A 20,713-nucleotide genomic window follows, 5' to 3' on the forward strand; every position below is an offset into this window, starting at 1 on the left:
AGTTAAGTCTTGATGCTCTGTACGTTAATGAAGTGAATTCGCTTGGTAAGTAAGGCGACCTTATACCAGCTCCCACAGCACAAACTGACAGGGCCTGAGGTAACCAGATACAAAAAGGTTTTGAAGTCCTGATTCCAGTATGAGTTATGCTAACATAATAAGGAAAAGACCAAGCTGAATTATAAGAAAAATGGGAATGGAGTAGAAGGAAAATCCTGGTACCAAAATGTAGGGTTAGGAGAAATACATGGGTAACAGTTACCAGGTGAAAGAAAGCATCCAACCCTTTAGCCATATTGTTTTTCATCTCCTGATCTGAATTCACACATCAGGGTTACACGGCTGCTCAACAGCTGCCCAGCTCCATCCCAAGGCAGGTAAAACTATTCCTGGGCAAGAGCATGCATTGAACAAAATCAACAAGCTCCATGCCTGCCTCCCACGGGAGGCTGTAGACGTCAGAGGGGGCTCTGGCTTAGCGTGCCATAAGGAGGGCTGTGCAGAAAGAGACTCTGGTCAGGGCTCTGTAAAGCCCTGTGGAGTCTGTGGGGAACAATAAGAATGCAGAATATAAATGTAAGCTGCAGGCTGATGGGCCCATTAGGAATTAGGGCAGTCTTTGAAAGGAATCTGCAGAGATGATGCAAAACACTAAGCATGTGACCCAAATCATGGCAGGGCATATTGGAGGGAGAGGGGAATGGGAATGAGACATTTTCTAATCTGATTAGTCTGAAGTTTCCCCTGAGTGTGGAGAAGGGTCACTGCACAATTAGAGGCAGAGTTAGACTGAACATGGTCTGCTTAGCAGCTGAGCGGGATGACCTCCTCAAAGCTAAGCTGGGCTTGGAGACAGATGTGTTCAGAGACTGAGACGACTTCGAAGCAAGTTCTGAAACAATCTTTTTGCATTTAATGTCAGATCAAAAAGGCAAAGACAAAACAGTCTGCTGACAGAATGAGAGGATGATGACTTGGTGGCCTCAGCACTGGATAAGAAACATGTAGGTCCTCCAGAGGCCAGGCTCCCACATTACTGGACTTTCCAGGACAACTCATCCTCAAGGCCATCAAAAGATAATCTAATAAACATCCACAGCTTCCTGACTAGAAGACAGCTTAATATGTGAAAGGCATTCAGATCCAATTGTTGAAAAACATGGCTTCCTCTAAATAGAAAGACACAGGTTTCTTCCAGTTCATTTCTAAGTCCAAGTGTGTGGTCTATGGTCCCTGACTTAAATTTCTCTCCTAGTCCTCAATCAATTCTTTGCACCAGGTATTGTGCTGGGTACTTTATGTATGTTATCTCAATTAATCCTCCAAACCGCTAGGAAATAGGTACTGTTACCTCATTCGAGAGACAAGGAATCTGAGGTTCAGGCAGGTCAAAACCTTTGCACAAGATCACACAGCTAATAAGTGGACTCAAAGAATTTAAGAGATGGGAGTGGAGGAGGAGGGTAAAATTGTCAGGATGTGACAACCCATTGGTTATTTATAGGTGGTAAATCAAACAGAAGCAGTGTCTGCATCTGAATGAATCACAGTTCAAGTCACAACTCTTCATCCCAAGGTAAGGGATAAAGAGACACATAAATAGTGCTGTGAGAATTCTTAGGAGGAGATAATCACTCTGATTATCAGCCAAACGAATGCAACAGAGCTTCATGGATATGGTGCCACTTGAAATGGGTCTTGAAGGAAGAGCAAGCTTTCAGCCAGTGAAAACCATTGGGAGCTATTGCCTACTGAAGAAATAGCAAGAGAAAAGGCCAAAAAAAAGGTGGGGAGGGGGAAGGCAGGAGGTATATGTGTAATATGCTAAATGGCCCATGTGACTGGACTACTGGGAACAGGAAGGGGAGTTTTGGGGGTGGGGGATGATAACTGTGAGGAACTCTGAGTCCAAGGCCTGCCTACTTCATCTCAGTTCCTTTACAGCAGGATCCCTCACACGGCTGCTAGCAAACAAAAGCAATCAGAGTTAAACAAAAACCAAAAAAACCAAAATAGAAACAAAACAAATAGAGCTGATAATCTAGAAAATTATTCCAAGTTGATTCAATGCACACACACATCCAACTAGATTTGCCCTCTTCTGAGTTTCCCTCCTGATACCTTGGACCCTAGTTCCCTGACATAGAATTTGGCTTTATCTGTTCCTTTGGTTTTTCCTTTTGTCTCAAACAAGGACTCCCTACTTCAGACCCTATTTGAGAACAATGCTCCAGCTGTCAACCCTAAGCCCCACTATGGAGAAGGAGCTTAATTCAAAGTTAAAGAGCTGGTCCTTCCTTAGAGAGCAAAGAGACGCCACAGAAGGTTTGTGAGTAAAAGTGCAATATGATGACATACATTTTTGCTCTTAGAAGGTACTTAGCTGCTATATGTAAAGATGGATTTAAACATTTAGAGACTGGTGAATGAAAGACCAACGTGGTGGCACTGCAGTATTTAGGAAGAAATGTGGGTCAGAACAAGAATGATGATAGTGGAAATGGAGAAGACAGAGTAGACACAGGCAGTAAGGAGGAGGTAGAACTGTCAAGACATCCTAATATACTGGCTATTTGTAGACAGTAACTCAAAATGATTAGAAGCAGAGGATGTGCATTTGAAAAGTTTAGGATTCAAGTCACAGCTCTTCTTCTACACTATGTGACTTTCGGCAAAATACCTCATCTCTCTAAACCTCAGCATCCTTATGTATGAGATAAGAAGGATAACAGTTTCCACCTCACCAAGCTGTTCTCAAAAAGTAAATGAGATAATGTATCCAAAACAATGAACACAATGCCTAGAACACAGCCAAAAATGTCAGAATTATCAAGATATATAAGTCAGAGGAGGAGCTAGAGTGAGTGATGCTATAGGAAGCATAAGAGATGGCCAGAGTCTAGGTGGCTGAGAGGGACATGCCAGGAAATCAAAAGTCAGGTTCGACAGGAGAATTGATGTGCTTAAGAAAGCAGTTCACCATGCTCTTATTTTATAGCATCATAATCTCTATGTTTTACATCTGGTGCTCTATCAGGACAGAGCCCCATGCTAATAACCCTAGGTTCTCTTACTGCATGTCTGTAGCTATCAGGAACTGCTGCTTTGAGAAACCTGCCCTGAATTTTACATCTAATGTCCTCCTAACCAACAAAGTTATGTATTTCATTTTGTCCCAGGAATTTGTGGATATATAAGTGTGTATTCATGTTCAAAAGATAAAATAATAATTTGTAATAGGCTCTCTAACATTCAAAATCAAGACAAACTTTTCCTTCTGTAACACTTAAATGGAGGTAGGTCACCAATAATATAATCAAAACATTTAAGGGTAAATCGAGGGTAATTAAAGGGGGATGTAAAACCAGGAATGGTCCCCCAAATAAAACTATGCAGGACAATCCCTATCAAGAGTGGAACTCTAACTTACCTTGACAATAAGGATTCTAGAAGATCATCACTCAAAGGTAATCTGGAGGATTTGCACAGCCTTTTAATGTCTTTGGTGGGTAATACATTTTTTCTGCATTAAAACAAAGTAAATGAGCTTTTATACACCTTGTATACCTTTAGTAACAATTACATACTATAGGAAAGAAAATACATTTGTGATGTTTCCTGAGAACGTACACATGGAAGTATGAAAATTGGTATTGGAATTCACAATAAGGAAGAAAGGTCACATTTCATTTCATCAACTTTTTCTATTTCAGAGGCCACCAGATTCCATCCTTACAAAGGCTTTTCCTTCAAGATGCAGATTCTTGGTTGGTGACAGTACAGCCTATTAAGGCTGCAGCCACAAGTGTTGCTCTAAGTAATTGATCTGCATTCTTGACCACTAGTCAAAAATGGTTCTGATATTTGAAAACATCTCTTAATTTGACAGGCATCTATGAGCCTTCAACATAAGTATGATATGACTTGAGGGTGTTTTTCTGTTCTTTTCCTTGGACCCAAACCTTATAACCTGGAAGCCCCAGCTGGGGCCTCAATATTCACTTCAATTTTTTCAGATGCTAGCAGTTTTCTCTAGAGCAGCCCAACAGTCATTTTCTCCAGTCTTCTGGGGGCAAAGAAATGCTTGTCCAATGTTCTCATTCAGCCAACACTTTTCCAGGCATTGGGCAAAATTAGAACCAACAGGAAAGAAAGTTGGTTCTTTTCTTTGCAATGAGAATTTTATATCTAGAATCAAAGCTTGTTGGATCTGGAAGAACCTCAGGCTATCTGGTCAAGTGGCCCCATTGTTTCTAAGAAGTGTTCCTTGAATGAAGGAGGGCCACACTTCTCACTCTGGGGAAGGGGGCACCACCAGGGTGGAAGGCAGGGACAGGGCAATGCAAAACTCAGGCCGCACATCTTCTAGGAAGCTTGGGGAAGCTTAAAGAGTCAAGGAAAAATACGATTTTTATAAAAACTTAAAAGAGGATGCATTATGGATTAATAAAAAACATGTTTATTTCTAAGACAAACTATGGGACCTACACAGATATTCAGGGAATGCAGTGGCCACCTGGGTTCAGACTTCAAGTTTGGGGATAAGGCAAGAGGTCACAAGGAAGAGAGATGACAGTGGTGTGCAGCAATACGGATTAGAAGCTAGAGCGAGAACTAAGATTTTTCTAATTCCAGATGAAATCAGTAAATTTATATTTCTCCCCAATGTATCAGGTCTGTAAGATGAATGCAAAAAACCATATTAAGATGTTTGCATCCAGTTGCATATAACAATGACTTAATGAAGCTCAACACGCACACAATCAATGTATAAGAAATAGCTTATCCTGAACTTCATTATTTTCAAGAAGAAATAATTTCAAATAAATTCTACAGAATGTTTGCTTGAAAATTCCATTTTCTGTTTATTATAAAAGTTACATTTATAAATCCCCATCAGTACTAAAATAATGTAAAAAAGACGACATCTCAGAATTAACGCTCCTAACATTTTGATTTACTATGCTTCAGTTTAAAGCTTCTAGAAACAAATGAAAAGAACAAGCAAGGGAGAAGCCTATTCTTTCAAAGATACAGGGCCTCTCCTATTCCATCAACAAGACTAGCCTGGCCAACATGGTGAAACCCTGTCTCTACTAAAAATGCAAAAAAAAAAAAAAATTAGCTGGGCATGGCGGTGCGAGCCTGTAGTCCCAACTACTCAGGAGGCTGAGGCAGGAGAATCTCTTGAACCTGGGAGGTGGAGGTTGCAGTGAGCCGAGGTTGCGCCACTGCACTCTAGCCTGGGCGACACAGCCAGATGCCATATCACACACACACACACACACACACACACGCTCACCATCACTGGGAAATATCTATACCCAAATACTTCCCCGAAAATGATTTAAGGTGTTTGTGCTAAATAGTAGAGTATGAGTATGATGACACATGTCAATTTTCTTTTTGCCCTTTTTGATAAAATAGAAATTCCTTCATTACTCAGGTTCACAGAAATGTAAATGATTAGAATCAATAAAACAAAAGCTTACTTTTCTCGATCTTTATACACACAGGAATAAATGAAAGTGTCGAAATTCTCAAACATATTTTTCTTGAACTTTTCGTGGGCCAGTGCAATTAAGAAATTCACATCCGAACATGTGCCCTCGGGCGCACGGTAGTGACGTGCAATGGTTACGAATTCTTGCTCTGTGAGGTTTCCAACAGTCAAAGACATCAATATGTCTCTGTAATAAAAATGGAAAAACATTTATAAACTGATACCTAAGAATACAGTATTTTACATCTCCTTCTATTTAAAAGATCCGAATTCCATTTTACAAAACTTTTACCAACTGTACAGAGGTCAGGTGATTTTTTTTAACTTAATTTCTCTACTTAATTTGGGAGCAGCAGGAAGGCACCAATGCCAGAATGGAAAATCATAGGCACTGTAGCTTATAAATAAAATGGCATTTTGCCCAGAGTCAAACACCTACCAAATAACAGCCTGCAACCAGGAAGTAAATTTTTAAAGGCTTTGAATGGTCAAAAAACCTATCACTAAGTACATGAGTTTATTCAATGCCTATTAATCTTCCTTACACAAAATAGTAACAGGCTTGGGGTTCTGGTCTTCTGGGACATAAAATTTGTAAGTTAATAAATTAGAAAGGTGTTTTGGGATGGGGAAAGCAATCATGCACATTTCTGTAATAAAAAGTAAAAATGGACATACCCTGGCAGTGAGAAAAAAAAAAAAGAGAAAAAAAATTAAAAGTTAAAAGACCTATGTAAGCGTACAGCTGTCTGCATCTTTAGAAGGCAAATGATACTGAGATTATTAAGCAGAGCTAAAAAAAAAAAAAACTAAACAACAACATATCAATGAAGAAGACTCAAGGCCTAACAAATTGGCTGAATTGTTTTCAATGTAACTCTGTATGAAAGCCATAAACTATGCAGCATACATCAGACAGAATTAGATCAAAATGATTAAAATGCAAAATGTTATGGTGGTTACAGGAATAAGCTTCCACTGTCTAGAAAATTTATTTACTGGAAATAATTCAGTTCCCAAGATTCCCGAATAAACAAGGGAATAGAAAGAGGTCTTTCAGAATAAATGCTTTCAGTGCTTTTAGGTATTTCTGGACATTATCATTTAATAATTCTAGATTCTCCTAGTCAAGAATTTCCATAGAGTGTAGGAAAGCCCGCAGCATTGCTGTTGACCTATCCTAAAGGAAATTCTTTTAATCTACATCTACTTCTCAAGTTTCCTGGGTTGTTTTGTTTTGTTTAAATTTGGTTTTGCTTTTGGATTTTCAACGGGAAATGAATGCAAAATCCAACCAAGATGATCCCAGAATTTCAGTAAGTCAGGTCAGACAATCAATTAGTAATATTGGCAGGAGGCTCACTATATGGAAAACACTGTAAAAGGCTCTCTGGCATTTGAACTTTTCAGGGTCTGTTATTTATTTGCACTGTCCAAGCATATAGATGATCTTTCAAAGCCACAAACTGGTAGGGCCACTTAAATAAACTGAGTAATAGCAGTAACCTCTGCCATTTGTTGAGTACTGTGTGCCAGGTCCTGTGCTAGCAGGGACTTCTGGCATCTAGCCTAGGAGGTGGTGCTACTATTAACCCCACTGTACAGATGTGAACTGAGGCACAGAAATGTTAAATAACCTGCCTAATGTCACAAAAGCCAGAATGTGAACCCGTGTAGTCTGGCTCTAAAGCTCACGCTCTTGCCTACTACTCTATCCCTTTTCTGTTGGGACACAGAAGGCGGAGAGAAATGACGGAGTGGGGCTCAGTCAGGAAATGTGCCTAAAGGCAGTGGGGTTTAACCTGATTTTTTATGGACCTCTATTGCCTTTATTCTCCATCATCTCTGCTTTGAGGGCTATCACTAACCATTATTTAAAAAGTAAGAGAAAATAATTTCAGAAAACCTGAGTCACCAACCATCTCTGACAGAGAGCTAAGCAACCACAAAAGAGCCACTCCAAGGAAAGCCCCTGGCTCCACTACAACGCTGGTCAAGAAACAGTCATTCCATGTGTGTAAAATGGAACACTACACCATCATTAAAAGCATTATGTTTGGGGCCAGGCGTGGTGGCTCACGCTCATAATCCTAGCACTTAGGGAGGCCAAGACGGGCAGATCGCCTGAGGTCAGGAGTTCGAGATTAGCCTGGCACACGGTGAAACCCCATCTCTACTAAAAATACAAAAATTAGCTGGGCGTGGTGGCACACACCTGTAATCTCAGGTACTCGGGAGGCTGAGGCACGAGAATCACTTGAACCAAGAGGCAGAGGTTGCGGTAGCTGAGATCATGCCACTGCAATCCAGCCTGGGTGACAGAGTGAGACTCTGTCTCAAAAAAATAAATAAAAATAAAAAAGAAGATTATAGAAGGATAAATCTAAAAGTTAAAAAAAAAAGTTATGATGTCTGGGAGGCTGAGGTAGGATTGCTTCAGCCCAGCAGTTTGAGGCTGCAGTGAGCTATGACCATGCCACTGTACTCCAGCCAGGGCAACATAGTGAGAACCCATCTCTACCAAAAAAAAAAAAAAATAGCTGGGCATGGTGGCATGCACCTATAATCCCAGCTACTTGGGAATCTGAGGCAGGAGGATCACTTGAAGTTTTGGAGTTTGAGGCTGCAGTGAGCTATGATCATACCACTGCACTCCAGCATGAGTGACAGACAAAGACCCCATCTCTAAAAAAAGAAAAGTATGGTATTGATTGATACTTATTGGTATGATAGATGTCTATGCTATGTTGATAAATGTAGTATGATCCCAGTGAAAAATCCAGATACAGGTGCACATATGGTCATAGAAATAAGACCAGAAGGATGCATGCCAAAACATCAATAGTATTATCCTGAATGGCTGAGATGTCTTTTAAAAAAACGTATTTCCATTTTTTTCTGAATTTTTGTAATAATCAAATATTATTTTCATTGTCTAAATAAAAAAAAACATTTGAAAGCATTTCCTTTTGAGAATAGAATATGGCGTGAAGAAGAGAAAGTGGCATGCTCCCAAGGACAAGGAAAAAGAACATGTGGAGCAATAACTAGAAACTTTCCATACACCTTTCACTAAACTTATTATAGCACCACCAGAACATAAAAGTTTATTTTCCTTTTCATTGGATAAACTGAAATTATCCTGGCTTCACTGCAGTTAAAATTTATATCTGCTGGGTTTCTGTATGCTTGGGTTTTAAACAGCTCAGTATTCCAGTTTTACATGACTTTACATGAAAGTTTCAAAGAAGCTGTGCTATATTTGAAACTGCCGACAGCCCTGCAGGGCATCAGGGGCTCCTAGAGCGGCTGCCTGTGTGGCTGCTGTGCCCACATGAGGCAGGTTCCTGCATCAGGGATCTCAATCAGGATGTACAAGCCTCACCTTGCAGACCTCAGATGGCTGTCTACACTCTTTCCCGCATTTGCCACATGTGTGTTTTTCAGGACTCACCCCCGCCCTGTTAAACTTTAGTAGGAGTCACAAAGAATTAAAAATCAAAAGTCACACATTCCATTTTTACTGTGGTAAAATACACATGGCATAAAATTTGCCATTTGTGACATTTAGTATATTCACAATATTGTACAACCACCACCTCTATCTAGTTCTGAAACATTTCCATCACCCCCAAGAAACCTCATATCCATTGAGCATCCATGCCTCTTTCCTCCCACCTTCCTAACCCTCCTCCCTACCCAGAATCTGCTATCTCTACAGATTTGCCAGATTCTGGATATTTTATATAAATGGAATTATGTAATATGTATTCTTTTGTGATTGGGTTCTCTCAGCACATTTTCAAGGTTCATCCATGTTGTAGCATGTATCAGGACTTCATCATTTTTCACGGCTGAATTCTTATTCATTGTACTATCATACTATTGTTCATTGTATGAATGTGCCATACTTTGTTTATCCACTCATACATACATGGACATGTGGGTTGTTTCCACCTTTGGCTGTTGTGAATAGTGCTGCTATGAACATCTGTGTACAAGTTTTTGTGTAAACACCTGTTTTCAATTCTTTGGAGTATATATACCAAGGAGTGAAACTCCTCGGTCACAGGTAAGTCTGTTTAACCTATTGTGGCACTGCCAAACTGCTTTCTGCACACTCTATTTTTGTTTAGCAGCAGCCACAAAAACATAGGTCCAACTTCCATCAAGCATAGCCTTTCCTCACCTAAAACATCATACTGAACTTGAAATAAGATCTGACAGCAAAATCTGATCTCAGTACTTCTTGACCAATCATTTCAGGGAAATAAAAATGTATTTTAAAAGGCAGTTGTGATTGTATTGATCTTGTGTCCTGTAATTATTATTACTAATCTTGAAGATTTAGATAGCAAGTTACCTTTGCCTTTGGCCAACATTGCACTACATTCCTGGCACTAATATTTTATACAGTATAATACTATAATATCACAATATTATTTAGTTAATCTTATAAGGGATGCTGCCATGATTTTCTCTTGACTTTTGTAACTAAAGTCATAAGACTCAAAAAAATGCCAAGATGCTCTAGGGTATTGAGAATTCTATGCAGAATTCTGAAACATGAAACGCTAAACAACTTTATAAGACATAATTCCATTAAAGTCATCCAGTAAAATGGTGAATCAAAACTTCCTTTTAAAGCTCTGAATCTCAGGGTATTTTCTTACTTGTTGAATCATTAAAGCCTAAGCAATGTCTTTCAAATAAACTAAAAAAATATTAGTTTTAGCATAAACAAGGGCTCAAGATCCTAAGCCTTCAGACCCTAAGGCATACAACAAAATCTAGTTGAGCCTAAATTAAGCCAAGCAGCAGTTTTGGCGACAACTAGGTAGCATCCTTTCTCATTACTTTCAATTTGATATTCATCAAATAAAATGTGTTTTGCTTCTTGTAATCAGAAGCTGTGCACACCTGCTCATATCCTACCCTCCCTCAAGCTTTCTCTTACACTTGTGGGCCTAAGCTGCCCATACAAAACAGAAACCCTTGCCGTATTGTCACTTATATTCCAGCATGTCATACTGTGGTTTTGTTCATTGTTGAATCTGTGGCTAGAGTACTGCCAGACAGTAGACAGTGGTAGAGATAGCTGGTGGAATCTGTGTCAGAGGAAGGAGAGATGGGAAAATACATCACAGAGAGTCCGATACAAATGTCTGACTAAACAGGTTTTGCTACAGGCCTAACTAGAGTTTAATGCCATATACAAAGCTCTTCAACTTCACTGGAGAACAAGGCCACTATAGATGGCCACTTCACTTCGGCTTCATACTGCCCACCTCCAGAGAGCACAGTTATAGACTTGTGGTATAAGTGGTTTCTTCCGGAGTTATGCAACATGGTGGCCTCACAAGAGAGACAAAGGAATTCCACAGAAAAGGAGAAAAAAGGGGTCACTGTAGACTATCAGAAAACTACTCCAGCTGAGGTCACAAGCTTGTTTTCAACTGGGAGGCAGTGTGGAAAAAGTGTGAGCTTTCAAATTACATTGACCTGTATTAAAATTCTAGTCCCACTAATTCACCAGTAAATGGGAACTGTGGTAAACTACTCAACTTCTCTGAACCTCAGTTCCTTATCTGTGAAATGGGACAAGACCACTTGTGAAATAGAATTTTATTTTCCTATAGAAGCCAGGATGATATGTTAAAACAGAAGTCAGATCATGTTCTTTGCCTATTCAAAGCCCTGTGAGGGCTTGCCATCTCTCTCAAAGTAGAACTCAAAAGCCTCATGATGGCTTAGAAGGCCTGACATGATCTGGCCCCTCCTCTGCTGTCGCTAGGAATTCATCCTCTACTACCCTTCCCATCTTTCCCTCTACACCTGCCTAAAACAAGCAGGCACATTTCAACTTCAGAGCCTTTGTACTTGCTGTTCTCTCTATCTAGAATGGAATGTTCTTCCCCAAGACAGTCACATAGGCTGTTCCTTCACCTTCTGTAGGGCATCTTATCTTGTTAGATGTCATCTTCTCTGTGAGGCCTTCTCTGGCCAACCTTCTTAAAAGTGTGACCCCTGGCCAGGCGTGGTGGCTCACGCCTGTAATCCCAGCACTTTGGGAGGCTGAGGCGGGCAGATCACCTGAGGTCAGGGGTTGGAGATCAGCCTGGCCAACATGGCAAAACCCTGTCTCTACTAAAAATACAAAAATTAGCTGGGTGTGGTGGCGCACGCCTGTAGTCCCAGCTACTTGGGAGACTGAGGCAGAAGAATCGCTTGAACTGGGAAGGTAGAGGTTGCAGTGAGCTGAGATTGCGCCATTGCACTCCAGTCTGGGCAATAAGTGTGAAATTCCATCTCAAAAAAAAAAAAAAGTATAAACCCCTTCCTCTACAACTCTGGCACTTCTTAACCCTTTTCCTGCTTTCTTTTCCTCAGGGTCATTCATCACACTCTAATGGTATATAATTACTTATTTTGAAGATAGTCTTTATCTCCCTCCCACCCCCACTGGAGTGTAAGATCCACAGAGAGCAGTAGTTTTTGTCTATTTTGTTCATTGTTGAATCTGTGACACCTTAAATAGCCCCTGGCACATAGTAAGCTCTCTATAACAAATAGTCTGATGAATAAATGAAAAATGAGGATTAAGTTAGGAAGATATAAAAAGCATTCAGCATAGTACCTTGAACTATGAATGCTCAATAAATGATAGCAATTTTTATTATTCTCACCATCTCAAAATGGAGGTAATTTCAAGTTGTATTAAACTGAAAGGACTACTTCTCTTAAGTAAGTTTATCTTGGAGAAATGTGAAATGCTTTTGATGACTCTGAAACCTTAGAATCTATCTGCAGGATATGAAATGCAAATGGCATGCTTGTTTTAAACAGTCATATTTAGGAGTAAGTCTAAAGTGCTAAAGAAATAAACTCCAGGTGTGCCTTCTTTTATACAATGAACAGATCTGAAATGCTCCATAAATACTTAATTTTTAGAAATTGAATTAGATGCCCTCTTTCACTCTCTATTACATATAAAGATATGCTATCTTTATCTTGGTCATTTTAAATTAGCAGTGGCATCTAACAGCTTAGCTTTAAATTCCTCTAATTTCTGTCAAGTTCTTAATGACAAACAAGCACACTGAACCCTGAAATAAATAATAAATCCTTTTTTTTTTTAAGAGGCAGGGTCTCACTCTGCACCCAGGCTGGAGTGCAGTGGTGTGATCATGGCTCACTGCAACCATGAACTCCTGGGCTCAAGCAATCCTCCCACCTTAGCCTCCCAAGTAGCTAGCTCCACAGGTGTGCACTACCATGCTTGGCTAATTTTTAAACTTTCTTGTAGAGATGGGGTCTTGCTATGTTGCCCAGGTTGGTCTCCTAGGCTCAAGTGATCCTCTCACTTTGGCCTCCCAAAGTGCTGGGGTTACAGGTGTGAGCCAGTGTGCCTGGTTTAAAGAAATCCTTTTGAAACTAAATAATATTTGCATACTATAAATAATAACAGCCAAATTCATCTGCCTTGTAAATTGATTTTTTGATATATTTTCTCAAAGAGAAGTACATCTGCAGTGAAAATCATTGACCCTGTTGTCTTATTCCAAATAAATATAAGCAGCTTCATGTTTTCTCTGTATTACTGTTCCAATCTTCATTTCATATCAACTATAATATTATGGTTTTTCCTGTTTTGACATGTAATGGAATGTACATGGTAATTTTAATTTATTTAGTTTGAAATTCAGTATGTCTTGGTGCACAAGACTTCAGGCCTGTTTAAGTGTAGCCAAACAAAATGAGATATTTTCATGCAGTTAAGAGTAATTGCTGTATACCATTAACAGTCTATTCTTCATAGAAGTGTAATTTTAGAAATCCTTTAAAATGTTCATCTACAATTCTTCCACGATTTGGTACAATATGCATTTAAACAAGCTAAAGCAACAGTGGGTTTTTTAGTTTTGTTTTTTAAATTGTGTCAACATTTTTGGTAACTGGTAACAGCAAATGAAGTCTCAATACTGGTGCTTAACTTGCAAGGTAAGCAGAAGGATTGAATATTCATTTCATTTACAAGCAGAGTTCTTCGTTTTCTACAATTGCCTTTGCATTAACACCCACTTTATGTTCAGGGATTATTTGTCTCCAAGCAAACCCCACTTGTTTGGCTTTTTGTTTTTAACTGTCTCTCACTTGGTTACCAGATGGTTTAGAGGCCTACAAGACCATGGTGAGCTCTGTGACAATCAGGGGGCCTTACGTGATGAAGGGTGCCTCCAGATAAACCCACAGGTACTTACTGATCACACAACGGGTGAATACAAAACACAGTCTGTGCCGTACTGGTGCTTGTAATCAATTTAGTAATTCAAGATTTACTCGCATCAAATAACCATCAGTAATATAATCAGATTCTTAAATCTTTTTGAACACACACTTTAAAATATAAAATTTGGGCCAGGCACAGAGTTTCTTGCCTGTAATTCTAGCAACTCGGGAGGCCAAGGTGGGAGGGTGACTTGAAGCCAAGAGTTCAAGGCCAGCCTGGGAAACCTAATGAGACTCCATCTCTACCAAATAATTAAAAAATTAACCAGGCATGGTAGCACATGCCTGTAATCCCAGCTACTCGGGAGGCTGAGGTAGGAGGATCATTTGAGCCAAGGAGGTCAAAGTTGTAGTGAGCTATGATCGTTCTGCTGTATGCCAGCCTGGGTGACAGAGCAAGACCATGTCTCAAAGGAAAACAAAATGTGTGTGTGTGTGTGTGTATATATATATATATATATATATATATATATATATATATACAGGCTTTACTCCATTATAAAAGTAATACATTTCCAATTATAGAGATTTTGGATAATACGCAAAAGCAAGGAAAAAAGAAAAGAAAAACCATACACACCCTTGCCACCCAAATATAACCAAGTAAACATCCTGGTATACTCCTCTGCCGTCTCTTTACTATGCATGGGCATTTGTCTTTTTCTTAATAGGTGTGAACATATTTTCATCTTTTTCACTTAACTAATACATTTCCAAGTTATTACAGACTATTCTGAAACCAAAATGCTAAACCATACTTCTGTTACTGGATATTACATGTTTTTTTTTCAAATTTTTATATAAATAATGCCATAATGAGCATCTATATGCATAAACATTTGTCTGTATTTACAATTATTCCCTTCGGATGGTGTTCCAGAAGTACAATTAATGAGGCAAAACAAAAGAACATTTGACCAGCTTAGGCAACATAGCAAGACCCCATCTCTACAGAAATTTTACAAAATTAGCTCGGCATTGTGGTGTGTGCCTGCAGTCCCAGCTACTTGGGAGGCTGAGAGGCAGGAGAATCACTTGAGTCCAGGAGTTTGAGGCTTCAGTGAGCTATGACGGTACCACTGCCCTCCAGCCTGGGTGACAGAGTGAGAAAGTATCTCAAAAATGAAAAGTAAAATAAAAATTAAAAAGAAAGTAACGCTTAAAAAGGTCTTGACACATAGTACTAAGCTGCTTTTACCCTTCCATCAGCAATGAGTAAGAGCCCACAGCAGTGGAATATCCTTTCAAAAAGTGTTTCCTGTCAAACATGGAGACAGAAGTAAAAGAAAAAAAAAAAGTGTTTTTTTTTTTCTTTCCTTAACAGAGTCTCGCTCTGTCACCCAGGCTGGAGTGGAGTGGTGCAATCTCAGCTCACTGCAACCTCTGCCTCCTGGGATCAAGTGATCCTCCCACCTCAGCCTCCCGAGTATCTGGGGACTGCAGGTATGTGAGGTATATGCCACCACGTCCAGCAATTTTTTTTTTTTTTTTTTTGGTAGAGACGGGGTTGGCTTTTTGTTTTGCCCAGGCTGGTTTCAAACTCCTGGGCTCAAGCCATTTGCCTGCCTCAGCCTCCCCAAAGCTGGGATTATAGGCATGAACCACCATGCCTGGCCATAAAAAGTGTTTCCTAATTCAACAAGTAAAAATGATGTCTCATTTTAATCAATAATAATTTGATTACTAATAAACTTCAACATCTCTTCCCCTTATTTGTTAAGAAATATTTCTTCTATTGTGTTCTGTCTGCACACATCCCTTGTCCATGAAACCATTCATTCATTCATTCATTCATTCAATACACACTGATTGAATATTAACTTTATGTCAAATGATGGAGAATAATAGAGAAATGGACCAGATTTGACCCCCAATCCTCAATATCTACATCCTAGAATTAATCACAGACTAGAGGGAAAGCCAAGACAATGAAGTAGAAAAAGTGCTACAATAACGATATGTCCAAAATCTCCGAGAAAGTACCCCTCATCTAGTCTGACATGTGTATACATATAGGGAGAAATCCAGGAAAGCTTCACAGCAGAGGTGGTAGCAGAGCAGATCTTGAAGATGAAAGGCAATCTGCCAACCAGAGAAGTGGGAGCTGAGTAAGGGAAGGAGGCTGAGAGGAATAGGAGAAAGAATCATATCCTCAAAGATTCAAAGAGGGCAAGAAGAACCAGGTGCGGTGGATCACACCTGTAATCCCCGCACTTTGGGATGCTGAGGTGGGTGGATCACTTGAGGTCAGGAGTTTGAGACCAGCCTGGCCAACATGGTGAAACCCCATCTCTACTAAAAACACAAAAAAATTAGCCAGGCATGATGGTGCACACCTGTAGTCCCAGATACTTGGGAGGCTGAGGCAGGAGAATTGCTTGAACTCGGGAGGCAGAGGTTGCAGTAAGCCAAGATTGTGCCACTACACTCCAGCCTGGGCGACAACGAAGCAAGACTCTATCTCGAAAAAAAAAAAAAAAAAAAGGGCAAGAAGATGGTATAATACATCTGAGAAGCTGTACAAAGTGTTAATAACAGGCAGGGATATTATCAAGAGCTCAGTGTATGTCAAACATTGATCTGCTTCACACACATAGACTCATTTAACCCTCATGACAATCCTTTCAGTAGGAACTTGGTTCCCATTTTACTGATGAGGAACTAAGGCCCAGAGAACTTTAACAGATTGCCCAAGGGCACAGTACTATTAATAGTAAGTGGTGGAGCCAAGAATTGAACCAAGATGTTCAGGATTCATAGAATGATTAGAATATAGTGAAAACAAAGCAAGAGATAAATTAGAGAGCTGGCAGGCGGGGTCCAATCATGAGAGGTGCATGTGTGCACCATGTTAGGATACCCAGGTTTTCTTCTTTTGGTGAACGGAATCACTTGAAGGGTGTTGAGAAAGACAGCATTATGAGCAGAGAGTTAGAAGCCCCACCACTCAGGAAGCAATGCAGAGGTAGGCATGGGAGTGCTTCTGGGATGAAGAGAATGGGCTGAGGTTGCAGCTCAGAGGCATAAACTAGAATTGAATGTGCTGGACCTCGGATGGACTCTAAGCCTCTTGTTGAGTGTCTGGGAGATAGGGCCATCATGGAAGCCAGCTTTGGACAGCAGGAGGGACACCTTTTCTACCAAGATGAAAAAGGAATGCCAAGTTGTGGATGTGGGGGCATGGGTGTGGTTTACATCTCAGGATCTCTATACGCTGTATTAACCTGGAGATGAGGTTTTGTTATAAATTGGAGGAAAATGGTGAAGTTAGGAGCTTAAGAGTGAGAAAGTCTGAAATATCCATTGTGGAGAGTGGAAACAGGTACAGCTAGGCCTTGATTCCCTCCTTAATTGCTTCTTCATCCTCAGCTACTCACTGATCCATCAGTTGTCCAGCTTGTAATCTGTGCCTTTGATTTCTATTGGCCCTTTCCTTTTGGACCTTATTGGTCCTTTCCTTTCAGCATATAGAATATTCATGTCTCTCTCAACTTAAAACAACAGCAAAACCCAGCCCATGACCTTCTGCCCAGTAAAGTCATCCTGGTAGTGTCCACCAGCCTGGCAGAACCTGTCTTCCACAGCAGCCTGGTGACAAGAAGAAGCCACAGCAGTGGTGTTTGGCAGTGGTCTGGCCCTCCCCAGACAAAATAAGCATCCCTGGGGCTCCTGGACAATGAAGGGCAAAGGAAAAGAGAAGAGGTCTCAAGAATATACTGACAAATCTCCAAAAGGAATTCCAGATAATATGGCAAATGGGAATTAAATGAGAAAGTAAAAGAGAGGTGACCATATGCCAATCTGGAGCAGGTGGAATGTGTCATGATGGTTCAAGGGCAATCAAGGAGTTCACATTTATGGTGAAGATTCCTCTTGATTTTTTTTCCTCCTGTCATTTTGTGTTTTCATTTTTTCATGTATTGTTACTATTACCTTATATTGATTGCTTCTCGTCTTTTGCAATACATCCTAAATATAGCAGGTTCTTGAATAACATCACCTCGTTCAATATCATTTTATGATAATGTTGATGTGGAAAAAAAAATGGCTCCAGGCTGGAGCCACTGTCTGTATGAAGTTTGTACTTTCTCCCCATGTCTGCGTGGGTTTTCTCTGGTTTCTTCTCACATCCCAAAGCTGTGCACATAAGGTGAGCTGGCATGCCTACATGGTCCCAGTGTGACTGAGTGTGGATGTGTGAGTGCACCCTGCGATGGGATGGTGTCCTGTCCAGGGCTGGTTCCCACCTTGTACCCTGAGCTGCTGGGACAGGCTCTAGCCACCCATGACCTTGAACTGGAATAAGCACGTTGGAAAATGAATGAACAAATGAATATAAATTAGGATAAAATAAAAACTCATCAAGTCTATGACAATAAAGGACATGGGACAAAAGCGCTCAGCAAGCCTGCTCTACTTGTGATTTTTTGGTTTTGAACTGCAAGGCGGGTAAGGATGCTCCTTACAATGTTCGCTCTGCAAACATTTATTCCCTGATTTAACCCATCACTACCATGGCCACTGCCACTCACTGATTCACCAAAATTGGGTAAATCATTGTCTTGTTTTTATTAATTTTTTTTTTTTGAGACAGAGTTTTACTCTTGTTGCCCAGGCTGGAGTGCAATAGTGTGATCTCAGCTTACTGCAACCTCTGCCTCCCAGGTTTAAGCAATTCTCCTGCCTCAGTCTCCCGAGTTGCTGGGATTACAGGCGCCCACCACCACACCCAGCTAATTTTTTGTATTTTTAGTAGAGATGGGGTTTCACCATGTTGGCCAGGCTGGTCTCGAACTCCTGACCTTAGGTGATCCACCTGCTTTGGCCTCCCAACGTGCTGGGATTACAGGCATGAGTCACTGCACCCAGTCTGTTCATCTTTCTTAAATGTATGTATAGCTCACATTTATTTCAATGCTTGATATTATAAGTGTTTTGGTCTTTATTTAGAAGTTTGGTGATTTTTCTGTGAACAGAAATATGCTATGGGAACTTAACTTTCGTTTATCTCAATTAGCCTAAGGGAAAATTGGTTTCATTATATGTCATTCACCTAAAGTTAGTTTCTGAGAACCTATTGACAGCATTAAGGATTTACCATATTTGTTTTGCTCTTAGGTTCTGCAATTCCATTTAGAATCCTATTCTTGATTAACTTAAAATTGCCCTAAAATATCTTAAACCTATATATACCTAATTATCAAAGAAATGGATGAAATATGATTTCACATTCAGATAAAATATGAGGAATTTTGCCCTTAGTCTCCTTATTCTCTCTTTCTGAGTTTTGGTTATTTTATCTGTGGCATAACTCATTTCATCTACCTTTTTAATTTTTCTAATCATGTCATTCACCTCTTTGAAATAATGTTTTCACTTTGAATTCACATATGTAACTGTGTGTGTGTCTGTATGTGTGTATAAAACCTGTTTTAATGTCCAATGCTACTCCAACTTTTAAAGATAAGATGTCCTCCTGAGTTCTTAATTTTGATCTTTTCATCATGTTCAGAATTAAGTTATTAAGGTAATATATTACTTTGAGCAATTTACTAAAGAAACTAGATATTTTTTGTTTTCTTAAAGGTTTAAAAAACATTTCTATTGTTCCATGCATAAAAAACAACTTGTTTACCCTCAAAGCACTGAAGATTTAACCACTGCCTCTGTGTATTGCCTGAGGTCATACCTTTTTGGGTTTTAGGGAATTGGTTCTGCTGGTGATGGTGGTATTTTTAAGCGTTGTTTTGGATAAGTTTGCTTTGATGCTTGTAAGAGTCTTTTATGTGACCTTTCACATTTTTGCCAAGGTATATTTAATGATCTCTTTTCGTATATTTTACACGGATCACAGTGAATTCTCTCAATTTACAAATACTTTATTTAGCTTAGAAAATGATTTTTTAAACGATCTTTGATTATCACTTTAGCTGCATTTATTTAATTCTCTCTCTACCTTCGTTTCCGCTCTCTTATTTGTCATTGTTTCAATCCCTCTCTAATTTTGCTCTCTTGGTGGTATTTCTAAAGATAGTTCTCTGGTTTATTACCAAGTTTCTGCAGTGTCCAGCTTTCTATTAGTGCCTCTAATTTAATTTTTAATTCAGAAAATGTGCTTTGTAAGTTTTAACACATCTGTCTTTATTCTTCTCTGCTTGCTTCTCAAAATGGCTTGCTCCTGCTGAGACTCTGATATATTTTGTTGTGACCATAATGAAAATTCTAAGGCCCCCTAACCATCTGAATGGACCCCTCCTCTCAACCAAGGGCATTCCAAAGTTAACCTGAAAAACTAGTTCAGGCCACGATGGGAAGTGGGAGCCAGACATGCTTCATTATACCCTCCTCCCTTTTAGAATTATTGATAGAACAGACTTTTTAAGTCTCATTAGAAACATGTACAATCTATTCTCTCTGAAGCCTGCTACCTGGAGGCTTCATCTGCATAGTAAAACCTTGGTCTTCACAACCCCTTATAATAACACAGACAATCCTTTCTATTGGTAATAACTCTTTCAACCCATTGCCAATCAGAACATCTTTAAATCTACCTATGACCCAAAAGCCTGCCCTAACCCCGACCCCTTCAAATTGTCCCACCTTCCTAGACCAAACCAATGTACATCTTACATGTATTTATTGAAGTCTGAAGTCCCCCTAAAATACATAAACCAAGCTGTGCCCTTATCTACCTTGGGCACACGTCTCGGGACCTCCTCAGGCTCTGTCATGGGCATGTCCCTAACCCTGGCAAAATAAACTTTCTAAATAGATTGAGACCTTTCTCAGATACTTTTGATTTACAGTAACATAACTAGTTTCTTAGAACAAACAAACAAAAACTAACTTTTCATACAATAAAACTAACTTTTCAGAATCTGTATGGATTCTCCTATACTGCGTGGTTTAGTTTTTCTCTGC

At 39.7% G+C, this 20,713-nt stretch overlaps 1 protein-coding gene across 4 annotated transcripts in view; it reads right to left on the reverse strand.

Annotated features, from left to right (window-relative positions):
* Window positions 1–20,713, reverse strand: part of EFHC2 (EF-hand domain containing 2) — a 201,627-nt gene that overhangs the window by 24,600 nt on the left and 156,314 nt on the right. For all 4 annotated transcript variants that reach the window (XM_055267843.2, XM_055267842.2, XM_055267844.2 and 1 more), the window contains exons 12-13: window positions 5,493–5,690; window positions 3,431–3,523 (exon numbers count right to left, since the gene is read on the reverse strand). In XM_055267843.2, coding sequence (XP_055123818.1) covers window positions 3,431–3,523; window positions 5,493–5,690 — 291 coding nt within the window. The remainder of the gene's footprint in view (window positions 1–3,430; window positions 3,524–5,492; window positions 5,691–20,713) is intronic.

This window comes from Symphalangus syndactylus, chromosome X, assembly GCF_028878055.3.
Source record: "Symphalangus syndactylus isolate Jambi chromosome X, NHGRI_mSymSyn1-v2.1_pri, whole genome shotgun sequence".
NCBI classification, from domain to species: Eukaryota; Metazoa; Chordata; class Mammalia; order Primates; family Hylobatidae; genus Symphalangus; species Symphalangus syndactylus.